This window comes from Nyctibius grandis, chromosome 1 (assembly GCF_013368605.1).
Source record: "Nyctibius grandis isolate bNycGra1 chromosome 1, bNycGra1.pri, whole genome shotgun sequence".
Classification (NCBI taxonomy): Eukaryota; Metazoa; Chordata; class Aves; order Nyctibiiformes; family Nyctibiidae; genus Nyctibius; species Nyctibius grandis.
The window spans coordinates 39,633,261-39,655,550 of NC_090658.1; the positions used below are offsets into that span (position 1 = coordinate 39,633,261).

Genomic DNA, 22,290 nt, shown 5'->3' on the forward strand with positions numbered 1-22,290 from the left:
AAAGATGCCAGACTGATAGCCCTAGGGACTGAGTTTCTCTATGTACACAGAACAGATATAGCACAGAGTGAGAAAGTTTGTACCCCTGCCAAAATGCCTTACAATACACAGCTTATGCAACAGTCTTCACACTACCAGAACCCTTTGCCTCTCCACTGAAAATGTCAAAAATATTGCTGCTTAGTGTTCATTATAAGGGAAAATTAAGATGTGGACACTGTTATTAGCATCAGTAGGGACAGAATTCAAGGCATTGGCTCATTTTAAAATGTTTATTTTTGTGCTGAATGGCTCTTTTGTCAGCTGTGAACTTTGCTGCAGTGTTTGTAAGGCTGCGAAGTCAATCTGCACCTGGTGTGAAAATGCTTTCCTATTAAACAGCATGTTATTACAACAGAAAAAGAGCAAATGAGGAGTGGTTTAACATAATTTTTTTTCAAATAAGCTTATACATGACCATACACCTAGGGCTCAGAAACGATCTCAAAGGAGAACTAACTTGATAGTTTCACTTAATTGGTACCTGAGCACTCACTCTCCAGTGATCTGCACAACTGATCTAGCCCGCTTTTAATTCACAGTAATTCCCTATTAATCAGGTTTTCAGTGCTAGGCTGGAACCTACATTATGACAAGGCGCAGGCAGGCTTCCAAGGAACTTTGGATTCTTATTTCCCTTACTACTAATAGGTTGGCCAAACAGCAAAAAACCTCCCCCGCCCCCGCCAATCCAAATGTCCAGCCATTTTTCATTGTCAACAGGTTACACACAGAAAAGCAGTAAATTAAGGTTTATAGAGCACAGTGGCTCTAAACACAAAATTGATGACCTCGTTATAAAGACCAATTTTCACTTAGAAGCAAGGTGTCCAATACAACCCACAGGCTGCAAATTTACTGGATCTGAAACCAGATTGCAGCATAGGATTAAATGCTACTTCAAACCCTAGGACGTTTCCTTTGTGCATGTATGGGCTTGGAGTGGGGGACAGCAATAGCAAGGGAATAGGACAAAAGAATGAGGCTACTCTCTGACTGATTTTTAAAAAATAATTCTTCCTAGAGACTACTTTCCTGAGTGCACAGTGCTTAGACCACTTTCAAAGAAATCTCTTACCACTCCTTCTACTATTTTCCTTGGTCACCATCCAAAGCATTACAAGAAGATCATTGAAGTATGCGGAATAAAATAAGTGAAAACAATAATTCTGTGACATCCTGCACCTCAGCAAGGCACAGAGATGTTTCTGCCAATTCAAGCATGTAGCAGGTTATTTATTTTCACATTACTGAAGCTAATAGGCTTAAGTGATTCTTTCAGCACTTTTTCTGAACATCAGTTCTGTTGTAAGCTTTTGTTTTAAAATTCACATTAGAGGTGGTATTTGGTAACAGGTAAGCCTTTCAATATATGCATAAATTTAAAAAAAGATCAATATCCAGAGTAAATCTTAAATTTTACAGTAAGTTAATGATAAAATGGGATATGGTAAATAAAATAGAAAGATAAAAAGTTTCTGAAACAATTATATGCTAACTTAATCTATATTGTAAGCCAAAGAGGAGACTCTAATGGTAAGTATCACTAGCGGGAAAAGAAAAATTATGATCCTGCAAATTTCCATTCACATACCTCTTAGGATTTTTGTGGAAGATGGGAATTCTACTGAATTTGTACTTAAAATGAAGTATGGGCATGAGTTTGAAAACCGGAGATCAAGATGTATGTACCACTGCAATTTTCCCCCTTACTTAGAAATGCTTGTCTAGCTTAGAAATGGCTAAGTGGTTAATACATAGGAAAATAATACTAAAAGACTAATGCTTTAACATTAACTGAAAAAATAAAATTTAAATGGAGCCAAATAAAAGTAAATGTAAAAGACATTTACAACCATTGAGAAGAAAAATATCTCTTTACTTATCTTTTTGACCCATACAACTAATGAGCTCTTTTGGTTCAAGTGTTGGCTGGAATCCAATCAAACAGGTAACCCTTTTGATTTCTACTCTGATTTATTTCAAAAAACAAGAATTAGGAGGAAACAATAGTTTCAGAGCACCCAACAACGCACTTAAACTACAAAGACATAAGGCTCTACGAGCTAAAACTGTAAATTCAAATATTTGCACATGGCAATAGCTGGATTAAACTAGAAAATATATGCCACAATCAGCCATTAACTTAAAAATAGCTGTTCAAATGTCCTTGAGATACACTTTAATGTATTAAACTACTTTCTGCATTGTAATTTCTAAACAGAAAATGTACAAAACTTACCATTTTCCTAAGGTTTCAACAGTTTCTCAAGGATAATAACCAGGTCAGAAAGAGGTAGTCCTTTGTACATGCAAGATTCAGTATATATCTGGCAGTTCTAGGAGGGAAAAAAAACCCAACAACATAAGTTTATCCTGTAGAGATCTATGGTTCAGTGCATGGAAGTGCTAAGCTAACGTAAATAAAAATATGAAGAAAAGTGTATAATTTCTAGTGCATGAAGAATGTCAGGTCATTGTGGCTTTACTTAGCAAACACTCCTCTGAATAATCTCAGTTACTCTGAACAGCCAATTCAAAGATGACCCTAGAACTCCTGAGTCCTCTGACTGGCAACAAAAAAATCCAAAGTTCTTTAATTAACTTTAAAACATACAGAATACAACATGGTAATATAGTAACTATACCTAACCTTTCTGTGGCTACAGCTAGCAATAAACTTTTATAAGGAGTGCTGAATTAGGACATTACTAAACACTTGCTCTAAGAAAACCAAGTTCTGCTCAATGTTCTAAAAGTCCTATGAATTATCAGACTAATTAGTAAGAGAGAAAAAAAGCTATTAAAAACAAAGTCCGGTATAAAAATGGATTGAGGTCTATCCCATCATCCAGCAGAACAGTCTGTCCATTTCCCTTAAGGCACAGGGAAGACTATTACAGCACTCAGTGTAAAAGAGCAGAGTATTTAAAAATAAATTGCAGATCTGAAGAGCTGCTGCATTTGACAAGGCATTTGCAATCTTTCCTAAATTCAGCCCAGCCCTTCCTCATGGCACATGCAGATCCACCAAACAGAGAATAGCAAAGCCACAGTTTTCTGTCCCAGGTTCTATTTAATAGAGAGATGTCAAACAAAATGACTTTGGTAAGTAGGCACGTGTTAATTTCTCACTTTACAAACAGAGAAACGAGATACAAGAAATTAAGAAGTTTGCACAAAATCATACAGAAAGTCTACTTTTGAGCCACTAATTTGAAGACCAGTCTACTCTGTGATTGCCAGATCGCTCTTGCCTTCTGCACAAACTAGGCGGGGAGCAGGGAAACACGTTTGGGGGGATTCTCTCTCCCCTTCCCCAGAACTTCATCACACCGCAGCCACTCACCTGCCCCCGACAGGTTTTAGCACGGTATCCCTGAAGAATGAACCCCAGTTTCACAAAACTTGAAGACGTTTTGAAGATGGTCCTAAAGTTATTTCTCGTTAAGGCACTAGCGACATTGTTGAAAGGACAACGTCGCTGCTACTGAATTACTGGTTTTACCTAAAACGTAACTGCAAGACGGTATCGGGCAGGAAGAAGCCGACAAGGGCCGATGTCGCAGATCTGCCGGAGCAGGATCCTGCACCTGCTGAGGGCGGCAGGGCGATACAAAAGAACCGACTCCCGAAGTGACTATTTAGTGCAGACGCGGAGATCAAAGACTCCCGTGGAACACCCAGCCAAACCTCAAACTAAATACGTAGCTCCTGGGATTTCCACCAACAAACCGAGCAGACATCGCTCCACCGGAGCCCGGCAGAGCGTTTCTTGCCGGCCGAAGCCTCCCCCCTTCCCCAACGACACACCGCCGCCACACGTCTTATTCCTCCGGTTTGCTCCAGGGGCACCGCTCAGGGTTGAAGAGGCCGTAACGCCGGCACTTGCCATCCCGGCTGAGGCGGGTGGCGAGCTCAGCCCGTCCCGCCAGCCCAGTACTGGCCTCCCCTCGCCCGCCTGGCGGCCCTACCCACCCCCCCTCCCCGTAGACCCCGGTCGCGGCCGGTGCGAGCGGAAGGCGGCGGCGCGCGGCACCAGGGGAAACATCTCCCTTTTCCCTCACGCCTCCTGCGGATACGCCTCTGTCAGCTCACCTCAGCTCCGTTGCGGCTCGGGCGGCCGGGACCCGCCAGCCGGCATGGCGTGGAGGTGAGGGGGGGGATGATCCTGCCGCGCCACCGCTGCCGCAGGCTCCCGGCGGTGCAGGGCTGGCACCATAGAGAGGACGGCGGGACGAGACACCTCCGACGATAGAGCGGAAGAGCGCTAGAGAGGCTGGGGAGAGGCGGAAGTGACGCTCTCGTTGCCGCGGCGATCGCGCACACGGTGCTCGCTAGTGTGGGGCCGGTGGCGGCGGCGCGGTGATGCTTGTAGGCCGGGCCCCGCCGGGCGCTCCGAGCTGCCGCCGCCTCCTGGCGGCGGCTCTGGCGGCGGGGCTGCGGCCGCTGCTGTGCGGGCTGCCGCCGTGCTGGGCGACGGCGAGGCGGGCGGCGGGGCAGTGGCCGAGCCCGGGCCTGCGGGTGCCGGAGGCGGCGGAGGCGGAACGGCTGGTGCAGCAGGTGCAGCGGACCGGTGTGCCGCTCCGCCGCTTCATCGCCTGCCCGCACCTGGCGCGCACCGTGCAGCGCTGCCTGCAGGACGGAGCCAGCCCCGGTCCCCAGCCTGTCCTGCTCGAGTGCGCGCCCGGTAAGCTGTCCCGAGGCTCCTGTCATCCGCCACCCGCCTTCCCGCTGCCTTCCGGCGATGGGCCCCTCTGGGCTTCGCCGTCCCCGGGGCCGCCGGGACGCGGCGCTGCTCGGCGTGCCCCAGTGACCTTGCGGGGTCAATCTGAGCTGCCGCCCTCGCCACCGGCAGTAACGGGCCCCCGGCTCTGCTCTCCGGCGGCCGCGGAGAGGTGGTGGTGCTGAGGGAAGCGGACGAGGCCCTGCCTCTCCCGGGGTCTCGGGCGGGGATGTCGGCTCCGTTGCTTGACGGCGCTGCCAGGGCCCTCCGGAACGGCATCCGTGCTGGGGGCTGCCCGGCCCGCCGGCCCCCGCCCTGGTGCCCTCCTGGGGCGGGCTTTGGCGACCGGCAGGGCCGTCTGGGTGTCGCGGCACTGCAGTATGCCGGGGGCGGGCGGCGGGAGCATCCATTTATACAGAGCTTTGGGGGAAATGAGAGAGTGCTCAGTCTGGACGCTTGAGTCACTGGTGTTACAACTTTGCTATAGAGCAAGTAGAGATGTAAATTCCTGTCCAGGAAATATTTTTGGTTTTGTAGGTGAACTTTGTTAGTAAAAGCACGCCTAAGACTGTGGGCCATTACACAGCTACCCCTCTGCAGTTAATGTTTTTTTTACATTTTTGCAGAGGGCATTTTACCTGTAGAGATAATATGGATAAGGTTTCAAAGTATATTTCAGTTTGTAGAAGAAAAAGTAGTAGAAATATTTGAAACATTGTATCTAATGTTCCTCAGTATCTAATTGTAATGATGTGCTTAGTGTAATTGACTGAGCAACCTCAGGCAGGCTCCGTGCAAGTCTTTTTTTCTAACTCTTTTGAAGTGTGTTTAAACAAACACAAGTTATCTCCTGTTGAAGGTGGAATGTCCCAAGTGGTGTGTTGGGAAAATCACTAGAGGAAATCACTTAGACAAAATGCACTTTTTTTTTTTTTTATTTTTTTTTTTTTTTTTTATTTTCCCCCTTCAGGTCCTGGAATCTTGACCCGAACTCTGCTCAATGCAGGTGTGAGAGTGGTAGCTCTAGAAAGTAACTCAGCTTTTCTTCCAAACTTACAGGTACATTTTTGATTTGGTAGCACATTTCTAAGACTTAATTAAAGGGAAAATAAGAAATTAACTTACAATTGTGTATTAACTGTTGGATCGAAAAGGAATTAGCCAGTGTTCGTTACTTGTAACATCTGAAATAATGCTTAATAATAGTAAGTATTGTTTGGTTTTACATTGCATGTTCAGCAACGGACTATTTTATAATCTATTGATTTGACATTTTGTGTATGTAGGAATTCAAGTTCATAGTCTTCCTATGAATAGTTTCATGCATACATTTCAGGCTAATACTAATCAGAGTCATTGTAGTTGTGTATGTTTAAGCAAGATATCTGTATGTAGCTTTCAGAAATCTGTAAAAATAGTCTTAGTTATTCTGATTATCTCATGGTATTATTTAATCTATTGTCCTGCAATTGACTGGTAATATTAAGACACTTACATGTGTTGTCCTCTCCCATTCACCTTGGCTTTGTGTGGATTCAAAGGTGGTCAGACACAGAGCTGCAGAAGTTGCACTAGAAGGATTGTGTTACAATGCTGTGAGGTAGAGGTTTGGGACCAAAGACTCTCACCTGACCTGAAATGTGTATAAAAGGCATTCTCTCTGCATATATGAAGAATTCCAGTTGTAAATCATTAAGTGCAGTGGTTTGCCTAGTTGACTATAGCTTTTTTTGCAAAACATTGCAGAACATCTTACTAGTTTAAGAATGCGTTTTAAAGCTGCTGTTGAGCAGCACAAAAATGTCAAAATGCCCTGCACCATGAAGGAAGCTATTCTTTTTATCAGCTGTAAGAAGAAGCTCTGAGATTTGACTCTTGTTGACTGGGTAATACTTTTAGGTAGTGCTTGAACATTTTTTTTGTTTGAGTTGGGTGTTTTGCAAGACAGGTTACTGCATCCAGATTTCTTCAACTGAAACTAATTTTATTCAGTCCCTAGAGAATAGCCTGGATGGACAATTAAAGGTAATTTACGGTGATTTCTTCAGACTGGATCCTTTGGTGACTGGAACAGTGAAACCACCTGCTTTGTGTTCTGACAAACTTTTTGAAACCATGGGTGTAGCAGCAGTTCCTTGGAGGGCAGGTATATGTATATGGTCACACATGTTACAAATACATTTGAAAGGTGCATAGGCAGTTTGGTAGAGTCTTTGGGATTTGCTCGAGGCATATGTTCTATTTAATATATATGCTGGATTAATGGATATTATTTCCTATGTTTCAGCTTTGTTTAGGTTCTTGATAGCTTCAAAAAACCCTTGTGGCGATATGAAATCTCAGCTATTTGCTTGTCTTTATTAAAGGTTTAATCTAATGCAAGTCTCGGCTTAGCTTTGACTAAAGCTTGAATTGTATTCATTCTTGAACAACATGAGCTGACAGACTTTCTTTTCTTAATTGTTTGTAGTTTAGACATTAGTGTTAATGAGATTGCGTAGTACATATTGCAAAATTATAAAAGATACTTTTATACATTATTGAAACAGATGTACCTGTGAAAATTTTTGGATTCTTACCACAAAAAAAAGAAAGGAACATGCTTTGGAGACTTCTTTTTGCCCTGTATGAATGCAGTTCCATATACAGATATGGAAGAGTAGAACTCAACATCTTTATGAGTGAAAAAGAGTACAAGGTATGTGTAAGAGATTTTACAAGTAGTAAAGAGTAAGTAGTGCTTCACAGAACACAAAAACATATTGTATAATTAATGGTTTTGCTAGTGAATTTCTGCCAGAATTTTGAAGTCTTGCCTGTTTCCTACTTGTTCTCTTTATGCAGTAATAGCACTGTCAAGAAACATTCTGTTGTCGCACATCCACAAATCTTACAAATGTGAAAGCTGGTCCTTGAGAAGGATATGCAGCAGCGGACTATCTGCTTTCCATGTCACTCGTGAGATGCTTAAATTCTGTAATGTGCTTTTACGACAAAACTGTTTACTAATTGCAGGTAATAGTCAAGGAAGACTGAATTCAAAACGCCTCGTGAAGAGGCTTCAGTTACTAAATACCATACTCAGTGAAATGCACTTTTCTTCTTGAGCCACTTTTGTATGCAGTACTGAAAAAAACTGAAGGAAAATATGAGACATTTGCACACCTTTTTATTAAGGTTCTGTACGCTAAGGTGCAGAGCAGCTTTCTGGGTTATGTGTTCCTAATTTATGCTGTCCCAAACCTCTAGATCTGTACTTACAGTTCAAGGGGACCTTTTCTTTCTGTGAAACTGTGAGGTTCGTACAAAGCCACAAACCTTTAATTACTTGAAGTAAGCAAAGACTTCCAGGTGTGCTTACAAAACCCGTGTTGTGTCTAAAACTCTACTGAAAAAATTTAAGTGTCTTAAGTATATTCTTCTGTGAAATGACAGGTCAGACACCACTGAAATATCCACTTAAATATGTTTTTAATGGCCAGATTTTGGAGCAAATAGGGGGCGGCCTATTCATTTAATGTAATCTCTGTTTTTTATTAAGTTTTCTGGTTTTATTGTGATCCCTGTTAAATGAGAGTTGTGTACCTAAGTAAAAGCAATTGGAACATTCTTTTAGTGGGCAATGTTGGCTATCACATTATATGACGAGGCGCTCTAAATCTGTTATGAGAAGTTAATCTTCCTGCTACAATTTACTTCTTTATTTGCCCTGTTTTAGAATAACCACAAGTTTTTCTTTTTTTCTTGCCCTAAGAGTTGTCTGTTCTGTAATATTGATCAGAATGATGACTGCACAAGCTGCTTAATGTTCAGTGAGGTCACCTGATGTTTGGCTTACTCTGCCTGTGTGTCTTATTGGGAATACTATCTTATCAGTGCGAGCTGATATCTCTGCCCATGTTATGCTTTATACAAAATATGATCCCTGTTTCTCTTCTATGTGAAAATTATCTGCCTTAAAAGGGACCAGAAGGTATAAGCTGGAAATGCCTACACAGTTCAGTTATCCAGATAACTGCTGCAAAGCAGTACTTAGACTGCCATAATGTCTTCTAATAATGTGTTCTGACAAGATGTACTAAAATAGCACAAAATATGTATTTGAGGCCTAAAGTGACTTTACTTTTGAGTTTTAGACTTAACTACGCATTTCTTACCACTTGTTATATATATATAAGGATTTTGATTAGATAAAGAAGCAGTCTTAGTTTTTGCAACAATAATTCTCACTCTTTGCCATTTTGTTAGGTATTAACAGCAAAGCCTGGGGAAGCGAAGGCTTACCAAGCACTTACTGTACTTTGGCAAGTAGGATGTGAAATTCAGCTACTGCACATGGTAAGTTTTTTGTGGTCTAATGCTATGGACATGTTTTTAGAAAATTGTTTGTAGTGTTTTACTATCGTAGACTAATTGGAAGCTAATTTGATGTTTAAATTAGTTGGAGAACTATTGAAAACTTTTGGATGTAAAAACCTGAAACAGTCCTGTTTTGTGCAAAACTCACTCAATTAAGCAGCATCATTATTGACTGTGATGTCAGTATTTTCATTACAAGTCACTGTACTCAAAAACATTTATTCTCAGAGGCTGGTAGATAAGAAAGGAATGTTTGTGCAACAGATAAGTCTTTTTCATTTTGCTAGGGGTTGTGTAAGACTAGAAGACTGCTCTTCCAATCTGTCATAGTCTGCTTGTTGTTATGTCCTCTGCATTTTGCCATTATGTATGCTTTCAACTTCCTGAGCTGTGTTCAGTAGAAATATTTCTTTTGAGTCCTGGTGCCGTCATGTTCCAAGCAGGCCTGCTTCTCCTGCTAGTCAATAACTATCTTACCTTGTCAAACATGCTATGGTTTAGTTTTAAAAAGTTTTTTATGTTGTCTCCCCACCTCCACATGAGCACATGGCCATCAACTTTCACCTAATTCATGCTTATTAGATTTATCTTTGTGCTCTTTTTCTAAGAACCTACCATCATAGTTTAAATGTTTTGCTAATGTAAAATTAAAAGTTTCGCTATCTATTGTCTTCCGTACCTTATACCATGAGGTATATTTTAAGGTAAATATTAAGGAGTTGAAGAATAAGATGATACTTGTTGAAGATGGTCACTTGACTAATAGGGATGAAGAAAAAGTGGAGGCATTCAATGCATTTTTGCCTCAGTCTTTAACAATACTGATAGACCTTGGGCTGCGTTGTCCCCTGAGTCAGAGGACCATGAGTGTGGGAACAGTGACTTTCCCTTTGTGCACACTGAAATTGTAAGGGACCAGTGCTCTATCAGCTGAATGTTCGCAAGTCTATGGGGCCTGATGGGATTCATCCCAGTGTTCTGAAGGAGCTAGGCTTTTAGCAATCTGGTCTAGTGGAAGGTGTCCCTGCCCATGGCAGGGGGGTTGGGACTAGATGATCTTTAAGGTCCCTTCCAACCCAGACCATTCTATGATACTATGTATAGTGCAGCAAGCTGATGTTTGCAATGGCTTGCATCCAAGTGAGACACCCCCATCCTCACAGACAAGCACACACAGTACAGGCTAGATAAATAGACAGTGAGGAGTTCCAGGGAAGTATGCAGAGGGCGACAAGCCACCACCAGCTGGGCAACACAAAAGCAAGTATCAGCACCAACTAGGACAGCTCCATCTCTGCGTCCAACCTGAAGAATTTGTTAACCATTTCCAGCCATAACAAAAAACACTAACTTTTGCTAAGACTTCCAGTCTAACAAAAAGTACTACCCATCCTATAACATACCAGCTGTACCAGGGGTGGTTTAGACTGGACATTAGGAGGCATTTCTTCACCAAGAGGGTGGTCAGACACTGGAACAGGCTTCCTAGAGAGGTGGTCCATGCCCCAAGCCTGACAGTGTTTAAGAGGCATTTGTACAATGCCCTTAATAACATGCTTTAACTTTTGGTCAGCCCTGAATTGCTCAGGCAGTTGGAGTAGATGATCATTGTAGGTCCCTTCCGACTCAAATAGTCTACTCTATTCTAACAAAGCACTTTAATTCTGTAATATATTTGCTCTCTCCCATAGGAACCTTGGTCATCATTTGTAACTAATTTGAAAAATGGGGGACTGGCAATACCAAAAAGCATGGTAAGATTGTTGCATGCACTTTTCTCCTTTTGGAGATGCAGCTAAACCACTTTTAATTAAAGGCTAAAATAACTTTATAACAGCATTTACAGATGTATTTTTTAAGAAGTGTTCTTCTATTTAAAACTTGCAGGATGTAGATGCATCAGAAGTGGAGTGAAGAATTGCTGTTAGCTTAGAAACTGAAATAAACTAGTATCTTTATTGTCTATGATGGGAAAATATAGTGAACAAACAGCACAAAGGAATGTGAACAGGTAGTCTTTTTCAGAAGAAGTTAATGACAGGATCACATCTACCTGCTTGAACAAAACAAGTGTTACCACAATTAATAGCACAACCAGTATGCTGCTGGTTTTGATAAAAGTGATTATTCACACGTCCAGTATAGATTCCATGTGCCAGTTAATTGCTGGAAAGTGTGAGTCTCAAAGCTTAAATTTGAAAAGTGGAAAAATACCTTGTGTAAAGTTCTTTACTTCTCTTTTAAAGAAGTAATGATATTCCTTTGTATAATATAAGAACATTTCTATTTAATACCAATAATATAAAAACATATTTATTTAATGTTTGGTTTTACCCTCCCCAGAAAACTGCTACAGTAGTATATTGAGTGTTGTTTGAAATGTTACTGTACAGTATAAGTGACTATAAGTGAATGTAAGTGACTGGGTGTGCCTTATACACTTATGTCTGTTGCCGTAAAGCCAGGCAGAGAGGCATATCAGGTGGATTATGTAAGATGTATTGTGACAGTCTTAGAAGTACAAATGTGAGATCTATTGGACGATATGTGCATTGCTGCCAATACAGAAGTACATTTATTTCAGATAAAGACTCCACTCCCTCCAATTTTGTAAAATCCTCCAGTTGCAATATTGTCTTAGTGTTACACCCAAATAATTCTGTCTTTATATACAAAAGGCAGATAGTTGAAGTGATCTGTTCTGATACCTTCCATAGCATAGGAATACTATAGGCCATATAATCTCTTGAAAGCTCACATGAAGCATGTATTGTCTATTTCAACTAAGAAAGTTCAGTCTTAAAAAATAACAATAAAACTGAAGTGATAGTATGTCTGTTTTGTTTCCCATTTTCTTTCCTGTTTAGGGGGGCAGGGGACATAAAGCATTTTCATTCTAGAACAAAATTTTAAAGCCTCAGCTTCCAATGAAATCATCTTGTTAAGACTTCTAAAACTCTTTAAGAAATGTTACTGGTGGCACAGATTAAATGCTTACTTTTAGCTAAAGACAGATATTGTCTTAAAAATGACTTTTCAGTGACTTGTTTTATTTTTCTTGCAGTGGCTGCCAAATGACCATTTATGTTTGGTACGACTGACTCCTCAGCAAAATCTATTTACAGGAAGCTTGGAGCCCACAAATTCAGCTACCTTTATTTTCATGGTGAAACAGTGTCTTGCCAAACCCAAGTCTAAAATTGCTGATAGATTAAAGTAAGTGAGAAAGAATAAGTTTTTATACTTTTTCTTCAGAGAAATATAGGAAAATATTAAAATATGTTCTCAAAACAGTATTTATTTGCAGCTGAAATACAGCTTTTTTTTTTGAGTAATTATCTACAGGTAGAATAGAAGATTTAATTCTTGCAACCCACAATACAATATTTTGGGGACTGTTCCTGGTCTGTATTCACAGATGATAAAAACTTTTAGAAAGGTCTGACAGGAAGGTAGACAAGCATTTAGAATGTAGATGTGCAGTAATTGTCTGTACCTCCAATGGAGGTGAGGTAATGCATCTGCAAGAAGTTTTCACTCACTTTACAAACATAATAATAAAGCTGCCAAGAGTCTTGCAGGTATAGAAATTAAAAGCTGAAAAAGAGTTTCAGTCTATAACAGACATCAAAGTAACGCTAATGGAAACAGCTGAAGGTTATTGAAGGTGGAATGTGGATGTCCTCAAATGGCTTTCTGTTATCTAATTAAAAAGTTAGGCTTTAGACTTATTTACCAATTATGTAACTCTCTTTAATTATTCTTTTTGGTATTACAGTGGAGCTATTCACTTTGCTTTATGATCAGTAGATTTCCATTTCCCATAAACAGCAAGTGTTTGCAGTCTGGAAAGCATTGCCTTCAACTTGTTAATGAAAATAAGTAATACATTTCTCATTTGCTGGTAGTAGTTTATGGAAGTTAATTCCAGAAAGAAAAGAAAAAAAAAGCTAATAAATTCCAGTAACTCATTTAGCAAAGACAAGTGCAAAGAGCCTTAATGGATTTCTTTCTTAAAGCTCAGTGGTGTGCCTTATCTCCACTCGATCCTTTGGCCAGAAAGTGGAGCTAACCTTGAAGGCTTCTAATGTGCATCTTCTGTGTATTTATATACCCTTTTCTTGTCTGGGAAACAGTTAATGTGTATGCGCATTTAGTTTTCATAGCAATGATGTAGATGGGGAGACAGTGGGTACATCTGTTCATATATGGAAGAAGATACCTGGGAGGTTTAAGTCACGCTAACTCATGCTATACTGAATCATCTTCTTGAAGATGACCTTGGCTTTAATTTCCCAGGCATTGAAGAATAACCTCTTTTTATGCTGTAGTGCCTGTTACTGACATACACAGTTGGGGCAGAGGCAGGAGAGAGGGCACCCACCCTCTAATAAGGAAGCTTATGTGGTTTGGTATTGTCTATGTCTGCTGGGGGCTTTATTTGGTATTTACATGTCTTATTAGCAGAGGTTTCTTCCTTTTTGCAATATGGATTGAAAATAACTTGTGTTATAGGAACATGTTAACTTCTAGTAGCTGAGAAAGAGTGAAATGAACCGTCAGATACTGTTTCTTGCTCTTTAATTTTTCACAGAAAGAAATGCTCCAATACGATTTTTTTTGTTTGTTTTTTTCAGTTCATGGAGCTTGGACAATGGTGGCAAATTACTGAGCGAGCTAGAAATTCCAAAAAATGCTGCAACACGTAACTTATACCCAGAAGACTACAGGCGTCTTTTTGAGGCTTTGCAAAACTCTAGTATGTTTACTGAAACCTGGTTCCATGATGAAGTCTTGGGAAGTATAAGGAACATAAACTTATAAATCTAAAGCTGCTGTCTTTTGGAAGATCACCTTTGCTTCTGGAAGATTACTTTGATAAGAAATGATTTAAATAAAATCGGAGATATTGTTAGCTAGATGATTTCCTGTCCAAACAGGAAAATAAATTTAGTGAGTAAGAAGAGCACTTCTACGCAGGATGAAACTCACGGATTCGCAGTTAGTTGATCACAATCCTATCTAGAATGGACAAACTTTGCATCTTTTCCAGGAGCATATTAGTGACCTGCTGCTTTTGAATGTACCACTTAAACAGAACTTTTTGTTACACTGCTGTATATTTACAACATTTGAAAAAAATAACAGACCAAATATCGTTATTTGTGTGGTTTGTATTTTAGTGCTCAGGGATTTGAATGCCCTTTCACAGATTCCCAAAATACACAGGTCTTTACAGCCACTGAATCTGTTACATTGTCTCCTGATCTGAAAACCTTGCAGTCCAAAGTCAACATACTATTAATAAATCAATAGTGGTGGGTTAATAGAAGACAAGGTAATGACAGTATGATAAAACATAAGCTGAGAGTTTGGGGTTTTTTACCTAAAGATTGTTATATCTCTGATTGGAGTAAAAAGCCATGACAATTCTTTCTTTTGAAATTTTTGAAAAGAACACTGGGCAGCCTGTTCTAGTTTACAATATGTGAACGCCTATATGCGTATAGGCTTTATCGTATTTTAGGTCTAAAAACAAAGTCACCAGAGCATTCAGTGCTGTATAAAGAATTTGGAAAAAAAACCCATCATCTTACCTGCAACCTTTGTCAATATGTATTTGTTTAATGTGTATTTCATGTACATAAACCCTTACTTTAAAACTATATGCTATTAAAATTATCTTTTTAGCCATAGTCCTCCGTAATGCAACCCGTTCCTAGTTTCTTTTCCTGTCTTGCCATGTAACTGTTCTGTTGTCGGATAGTGCTGGCACGCTGTACTGGTTCTGTGTTCTATACTGTCTCCTCTGGGAAGAGCTGTGGCCAAAAAGATGCTTTTTTAGGAGAGTAAGAGTTAATAAAATGCCTTTTTGGTAAAGGCTGAACTATTTTCAGGCTTTGGAAAACAGCAGTGACCGAAACAATGCGAACACAGAACTGTATTTCTTAAGCATAGAGTGAGGTATAGATGTGACAAGCATCCATCTCTCTCTTCCTCCTGCAGTTGCTGCTGCAGAAGGAAAATTGACTTCAAGCAGCCTCAGTTCACTCTGCTAGCTAGGCTGCAGCTATCTGTTTAAGCTGCTGATAAGCCTTTCTAATGTTATGATGAAACTGCTGGGAAGGCTGAGGTTTAATCTGCAGACTGTCTCAGTGTTACTAGTGTTCTGGTGTAGGTCTTGAAGATTTGAGGCTTTCTTTCTGTTTACATCTCTTACTGTTTCACATAACTTGCATTGTAAATTGACCATGAATGGTAAACTTGCATTAATAGAAGCAAATGCACTTATTTTTAGCCTCAGTAGATGGTAACTGTCTTATTTACTGGTCTAGAAGAATACAGTGTCTCCTGGCCTGATTTTTTTTTCTTTATTTTTCCCCTTGAATCAAATACCTTGCTCTTGTTGCAGCAAGATATCTTACATCAACATAACAGGAGAAGTATTCAATGCATAAAATATAAGACCACCACTGTCTATATAAACTTTAACTGTGTTGCTGATAACATTTCAAACATGAACTGAAAAAAAAAAGAAAATTATTTGCTGTGATTTTTTTTATGCTATTGGAAAACAGCATTTACTGAGCCAATGCAGAGACTCCCAAGATAACAGCAGGAGTTTGTAAGTGGAAGGAATATTGTGTAAGTGGGGACTTGAAATGAGGAGATTTAGTGCTAACCAGAACTCTGCCATTAAGCGTAAGCAATATGTTTAGCCCTGATCACAAATATGAAACAAAGAAAGCAATGGCTGTCATTATAAAAGTATATATGACAATATATACTGACAATACCAATAAAGGTTTTGGTATTGATGGAAGAGATTGAAAAAAGTGAAAATTAGTGGTGTTATGTGAATGAATACAGAGGAGTGAAACTGAAGTAGGTCCATGGATTCATTGATGCTATCCACTCAGTACTTCCTACTGTTGCAGCTTTACAGCTTCTGTAGGATAATGTTGAATGCAAATTTTCACTGGAATTTTAAATTTTATATAAAGCCTTCTTATGCACTTTTGTTAGGATTTTTTAACCAACCCTGTACTTGCGTTCCTTTCCTTTGCATATTTGCCTTTGTCATATTCCTTGATATTTTAATGGAAAATTGAGCCAACATCTCTTCAGTTATTTTTGATTCACGTAAATGCAAAGACAGAACTTGCAACTAGGAAAACAGTATATAAATTTAGGTTAATATTTACATGTTAATAACCCTCCAAAATACTATTCAAAGATAATATGAAACTGCAAATTCACGCAAAATTTCAAATGTTATACCTTTTCAGAAGAAAAGATCTTCATGCTAACTTTGAGACCAAAAGGTTTACAAGATCTACTTTTCTATCGTGGTGGGATAGCAGTTTCCCATTTCTGAAAGTGCATTAATTTGCAAGTTACTGTGCTAGATACAGTAAATAATAAAAAGTCTTGAAATTAGCACCAACATTTTAAAATGTTGCACAATTCAGTTGTTTTTTACATAGTTTTGTGTTATGACACTTTGATATATAAGATATAAAGTAATAGAATTTTAGAATTACATTAATTAGCTTCAAGCTTTTGGGCAGATTAATTTCTTCCTATGTTTTCCTTTATTTGAATTTGTGATCTTGGATGAGATGAAGGTTACAACATACATACAGTATACTTAATAGAAGGTCCATGGTGTAGCATATTCCTTTCAATTATTTCCAGACTCTGGATTTTTTTTTTCTTTTTTTCCCCCCAAGACCAGTTTAATTCATGAACCTCTAAAACATGAACCACACATGATAGATCTATCAAGTAGAACTCTTAAGTATTGCTTCCACTCTTCAAATACTGTTAGAGGAGTTGCCAAGAAAATGGCTTTTGGCATGCCATTATTAAAGCACCAATATATCATAGTTTGTGTATTGATTCTAACTTCAGAGGTGCTAAGTCTTTTCTGATGGCCCTCATCATTTGTGCCATCCATCTTCCTCTAAAAGAAAATTACATGACGGTGATGGCAATTGACTAAATTTTTACTGCTTAACTATATTAAAATCATAGCAAGCACAAATACAAACAGAAAGAAACTTGGTCCTTACGACGCCAAGTTAATGAGAAATGTTGCCAGTTGGAATTAAGAGCTCAGCTGAGTTGGATTCTGTAGTTAGTAGTTTGCTTTTGATCCAGAAGAAGGGTTTGTGACCTTGTACTAATAAACAGAGTAGATGATGTGATAAGGGGTTGTTAAGTTGGAATGTGTATATACTGGCTACTAGGATTGTTCAGCATTGGACATTTTAATAATTACAGCTTAGCCTTACAGGTAATAATGATTATGTTGATAGAAATATCAACATAAAACTTGAGAAATAGATTGTGTGGTGTAGTTTAAGATGTGCAAGTGTGATAGGAAGAACCTGAGGCTTCCTGAGACACATGTTGAATTAATTGTCCTGACAGGCTAAACACAATCAATGGGGCTGTAGATTGACAACTCCAATCTAGGCTTTGCAAGCTTTTAATTAGCAAAGCTGGACCTTTCTTCTGTAAACAATGAAAAAATGGAAATAACAAGTACCTTTTCCAGAAAGGACGACAAGTCAGTTGGAGATGTTTATTCACTCACATTGTATCCTTGCTCAACAGCTATTGCGCCTTTCCTTGTGTGTGCTGTTCAACGTGTCACTGTTAAAAATAGACACACTGGCTGTCCCCAGCTGACAGAACACAACACACAGCAAGCATGGGAAGCCTGAGGGAAATTAGGGGTAGTTGAGATACACCAAATGGAACAGTCAATTACTCATAATGTAAACAAGACTTTAACACTTGATGTAGTTGATCCTATTGATAAGACAACAAATAGACCTACAACATTAGCTGTTTATGTAAAACTTTATTTGTGCAGAGTTTGGTATCTTAAGGAGTTGGTTTACCCCTCAAGGATGGCTGCTCTTAATGTTTTTCTACAGGGTTCTTTTTGTCTTGGTCTCTTTGCTTATGGGGTGTTATTTTTATAGTGATGGCAAACATTTGATGTCATCATCACCACTAGCTGTTCCCCTGGTTTCAGCTGCAAAGTGTAGTAGGCACATGCAAAGACTTTCTCTGCGACAGAATCACATTCTGAAGATATGAGAAGCCTTCAGCCAGTTTGACTTGGCAATGATTTTGCTTGATTTTATGCGGATCTGCACCCAATCTACAAATTGACATGAGAATAGTTGACAATGTGTAGCATTACTGCTTAAATTAGAAAAATCAGGTTTTAAAGAAAAGCAGGAAACAAAGGCGTGTCCTGTTGCGTGTGTAGGTTTTTTGGAAGTCTTTGCTAATAAAATTCAATGCTTCCTGCCAGAAGTTGTCTGGGGGAGAAAACAATTTTAAGAACCTTTTGACTCATGCCACTGTAAAAATGTGAGATTATAATTTTTCATGTAATTACGCCTTGGGACTTTTTTCCATCTAAAGTACACTTACAGCTCTTGTCTTTCAGCTAAGATATTATGCTGATGAACTTCAGAAGCCTGTTTCTGCTATCTGAAGGAAATTAATGTGTTTGAGGCAGAGAAGACTTGGAAAAAAGTAGAAAGTTTTTGTAAAGTTCATAGTAAAAAATCAACAGTAAAATTTATGTAACTGTGAGTGAAATTTATTACAAATTTGTGCTTCAAATGCTTCTGCACTGAGGTGTTTTTTAATTTTACATTCTAGAATAAATTTTTAACTAGCACACCAACATTAAAAGAGCCCGCATCAAGAGATTCCTATGTGTTCATAAAAGATGTGCTTACAAGCTTTCAATTATTTGATAGCTATTCTGTGCCGTTAGTGACACAGATTTTGCACTAATTCAAAATTTAACATTTTGTGTTTTGAGCCATATTTTGCTCCCAGAAAAATTCAGTTTTATTTTCAATTTCATGTTGTTTGAGTGGGTATTGCATGTTTATGACTCAAGAGCAGAATTTGTTTAGCTGTTTGGATTATTTCATTACTGCAATTATTTCTGTAAATTCATGTTGTAAAACATGCTGTCTTGAGATAGAAGAGCTAAACTTCCACTACACTGTCTCATCTACCAGCAGTAAGGAAGTATGACTAATTCAGCAGGATCAGCCACAATTAAGTGGTATTTCCCACAAAAGTGCCTCCATTACATGCCTTGACAGCTGCTTCTGTCCAGAATGTGTCATGCATTTCAAGTAGCTGTTGGGAAGTCTGACCTGTTTAGGTCAATGTATGACTTGGTCATATAAAAACCCCATACTAATAACAGGGATTAATTAAACTAAACATAGTCAAGGGCTAAATGACCACTTACTGGAATATATAGCCATAATATCATTGTGCTTTTCAGAAAATTCATGCTGATGTTTCCAAAAACATCTGAGTTGGGGCTTCAGTTGATCGCCATTGCTCAAAGACTGTGTTGAATGGCCCTCCTAGGCAGACCAGTCTATGAACTGTAGGTGTAGATATCCAGAATCAGCTTTCCAGGCTCTTACAGATGTCGAAATATCCAACACTGCATCAATGAACACATTTATCCTATGTTTAAAAGCTTACCTACACTAGAAAAGCCTCTATTACTACAATTATGTTATCATATTGATTGAAATGTGATGTCAGACAAAAGTTGTTCTTGGGCGTCTGTGGCTTATTTCATTGTACAACTTATGCCAAGCTGATGAAAACCCCTTTCTTCAGGCATTCATATCTGGGGTTTTACTAGAGTAGCTGGGCTCCGTAACGTTGTGATTGTGTGTGTGTGTTTGTGTGAAACACTGTCGTTCCCTCAGACACGTAGATTGTGAGATTTTGTTATGGGACACGTGAGTGAGAAAACCTGACTTGGAAAACTGAGAAAATAATGAAAGCTACATCTGGTATTGTATATTCACATTAGCTCTTCCCTGAGTGCACTTTCTGCAGTTCATGGGTAGGACTTTAAGTTCATGCTTTTTGTATGTTGTTCGACCATTCATCTCTTAAGTTTATCCGCCCAAGAGAGAGACAGTAACTTCTGTTATTACTGGCTTTGTTTATGTTATAGGTTTTGGGCAATGCCTGCTTAGAAACTCGATAGAACAGGATAGACAGGGAAATGCAGAAGACTAAACAGGTGAAGGAGTAAAGGATACAAACCAGATACAGAGGTAGCCGTTTAATATTTTAATAACTGTTAAGGATAATTCTTGAGTATCTCACAATATCACTGTAATTGAACACTGTTTAAAAATTTGCTAGGAGAACTAAAGCATAGTAACGTGCATAACTATTTAACTGACAGCCAGATTGCTGTCAATTCTTTTGGTAATGAATTACATCACAGCAGCACTGAAGTCAATGTCTAAATGTATTTTTCTGTGGAAATCCTGTGGCTTGATGTACCTTGATTCTTCCCAATAGTATTTTGGATATACATACTGTCATTTCTGATTACCCTGTTGCAGCTTCGATGAAAACAGTTCCCGACTGAAATAATCATTACTGAGAACAAGACTGAGTATGTTTTAGAAATGGAAAGCTGTTTTGCAGAACTATTAGGTCTGTCTCGCTGTTCGTTGAGAGGACTGCGCAGCCATTCAGAGAGACCTAGACAGGCTGGAGAGTTGGGCAGGGAGAAATTTAATGAAATATAACAAGGGCAAGTGTAGAGTCCTGCATCTGGGCAAGAACAACCCCATGTACCAGTACAAGTTGGGGACAGACCTGTTGGAGACCAGCGTAGGGGAAAGGGACCTGGGGATCCTAGTGGACAGCAGGATGACCATGAGCCAGCAGTGTGCCCTTGTGGCCAAGAAGGCCAATGGCATCCTGGGGTGTATTAGAAGGGGTGTGGTTAGTAGGTCAAGAGAGGTTCTCCTCCCCCTCTATTCTGCCCTGGTGAGGCCGCATCTGGAGTATTGTGTCCAGTTCTGGGCCCCTCAGTTCAAGAAGGACAGGGAACTGCGAGAGAGAGTCCAGCGCAGAGCCACAAAGATGATTAAGGGGGTGGAACATCTCCCTTATGAGGAGAGGCTGAGGGAGCTGGGTCTCTTTAGCTTAGAGAAGAGGAGACTGAGGGGTGACCTCATTAATGTTTATAAATATGTAAAGGGCAAGTGTCATGAGGATGGAGCCAGGCTCTTCTCAGTGACATCCCTTGACAGGACAAGGGGCAATGGGTACAAGCTGGAACACAGGAGGTTCCACATAAATATGAGGAAAAACTTCTTTACGGTGAGGGTGACCGAACACTGGAACAGGCTGCCCAGAGAGGTTGTGGAGTCTCCTTCTCTGGAGACATTCAAAACGCGCCTGGACGCATTCCTGTGTGATATGGTCTAGGTAATCCTGCTCCGGCAGGGGGATTGGACTAGATGATCTTTCGAGGTCCCTTCCAATCCCTAACATTCTGTGATTCTGTGATTCTGTGACTGCACAACACTCCTTTCCAAAACACAAGCCCTAACTCCCTCTATAGGCATAATAAGGAAAAACAGACTAAGTCTACTTGCAGTTTAACACATTTAGCCTGCATCGTATGTGTAATCTCATAAACGAATGAAAGCTATGTAAGACTCAGATGGAAAGCATTCATCATTTCGTGGACTTTGAGCATCACCATATCAGAGTGGTGCTCTTAGTTGATCGTGCAAGTGTTTTGCCTTTCCCATGTCACTTATTTGGTGCCTCTAAGTGATGGCTCTGACTAACAAAATGCTGCTGGTGTACAGGGTGCACTTCCAGAGATAGACACTGCTGGAGCTTGTGTGCTGAGCAGGTCCTGGCCCAGCAATGCTTCTTTGTATTCAGATCACTGTGAGATCCATAAGTACGTCCAGATGCTAGCTCATAAGTAAAATGTCCTGTTTTGGGACGTTTTTTTGACAGAATCGTTATAGTCTTTCGATCCTTTGTGAACCAAAATGTTTAATATTTTGACCAAGATAATGAACTGAAAGGTATATCATCTTCTGTAATAAATGGCTTTATATATGATGAAGCCCCTGCCTGAGATCTGACTTCTCTATGCTGGTTTCACTGTCACATCAAGGAAGAAAAGTCACTGATAAACCTTTGGGTAGCAGTACAAAATGAGTATGATTTTCCCTATGCAGTACATTGAAGGATGCAGCAGATTTGCTGCATTCAAGTGCATCAGCTGTCCACTCAGGGGGCTCTCTGCTTTCCTGCAGCCCCTA

General features: G+C 39.8%; 2 protein-coding genes across 3 annotated transcripts in view; one reads left to right on the forward strand and one right to left on the reverse strand.

Moving 5' to 3' along the window:
* The window catches only part of CNST (consortin, connexin sorting protein), a 52,721-nt gene extending 48,269 nt beyond the window's left edge, over positions 1 to 4,452 (reverse strand). For both annotated transcript variants that reach the window (XR_011049585.1, XM_068416727.1), the window contains exons 1-2: positions 4,138 to 4,452; positions 2,282 to 2,378 (exon numbers count right to left, since the gene is read on the reverse strand). The gene's annotated coding sequence lies outside the window, so the exon portion shown is untranslated. The remainder of the gene's footprint in view (positions 1 to 2,281; positions 2,379 to 4,137) is intronic.
* Positions 4,369 to 14,831, forward strand: TFB2M (transcription factor B2, mitochondrial). The gene is made up of 8 exons (XM_068416738.1): positions 4,369 to 4,729; positions 5,736 to 5,824; positions 6,758 to 6,911; positions 7,315 to 7,463; positions 9,014 to 9,103; positions 10,816 to 10,878; positions 12,189 to 12,340; positions 13,762 to 14,831. Exons 1-8 carry the CDS (start codon positions 4,408 to 4,410, stop codon positions 13,946 to 13,948), a joined length of 1,206 nt encoding a protein of 401 aa, XP_068272839.1. The 5' UTR covers positions 4,369 to 4,407; the 3' UTR covers positions 13,949 to 14,831.
* Positions 14,832 to 22,290: the final 7,459 nt, after the last annotated feature.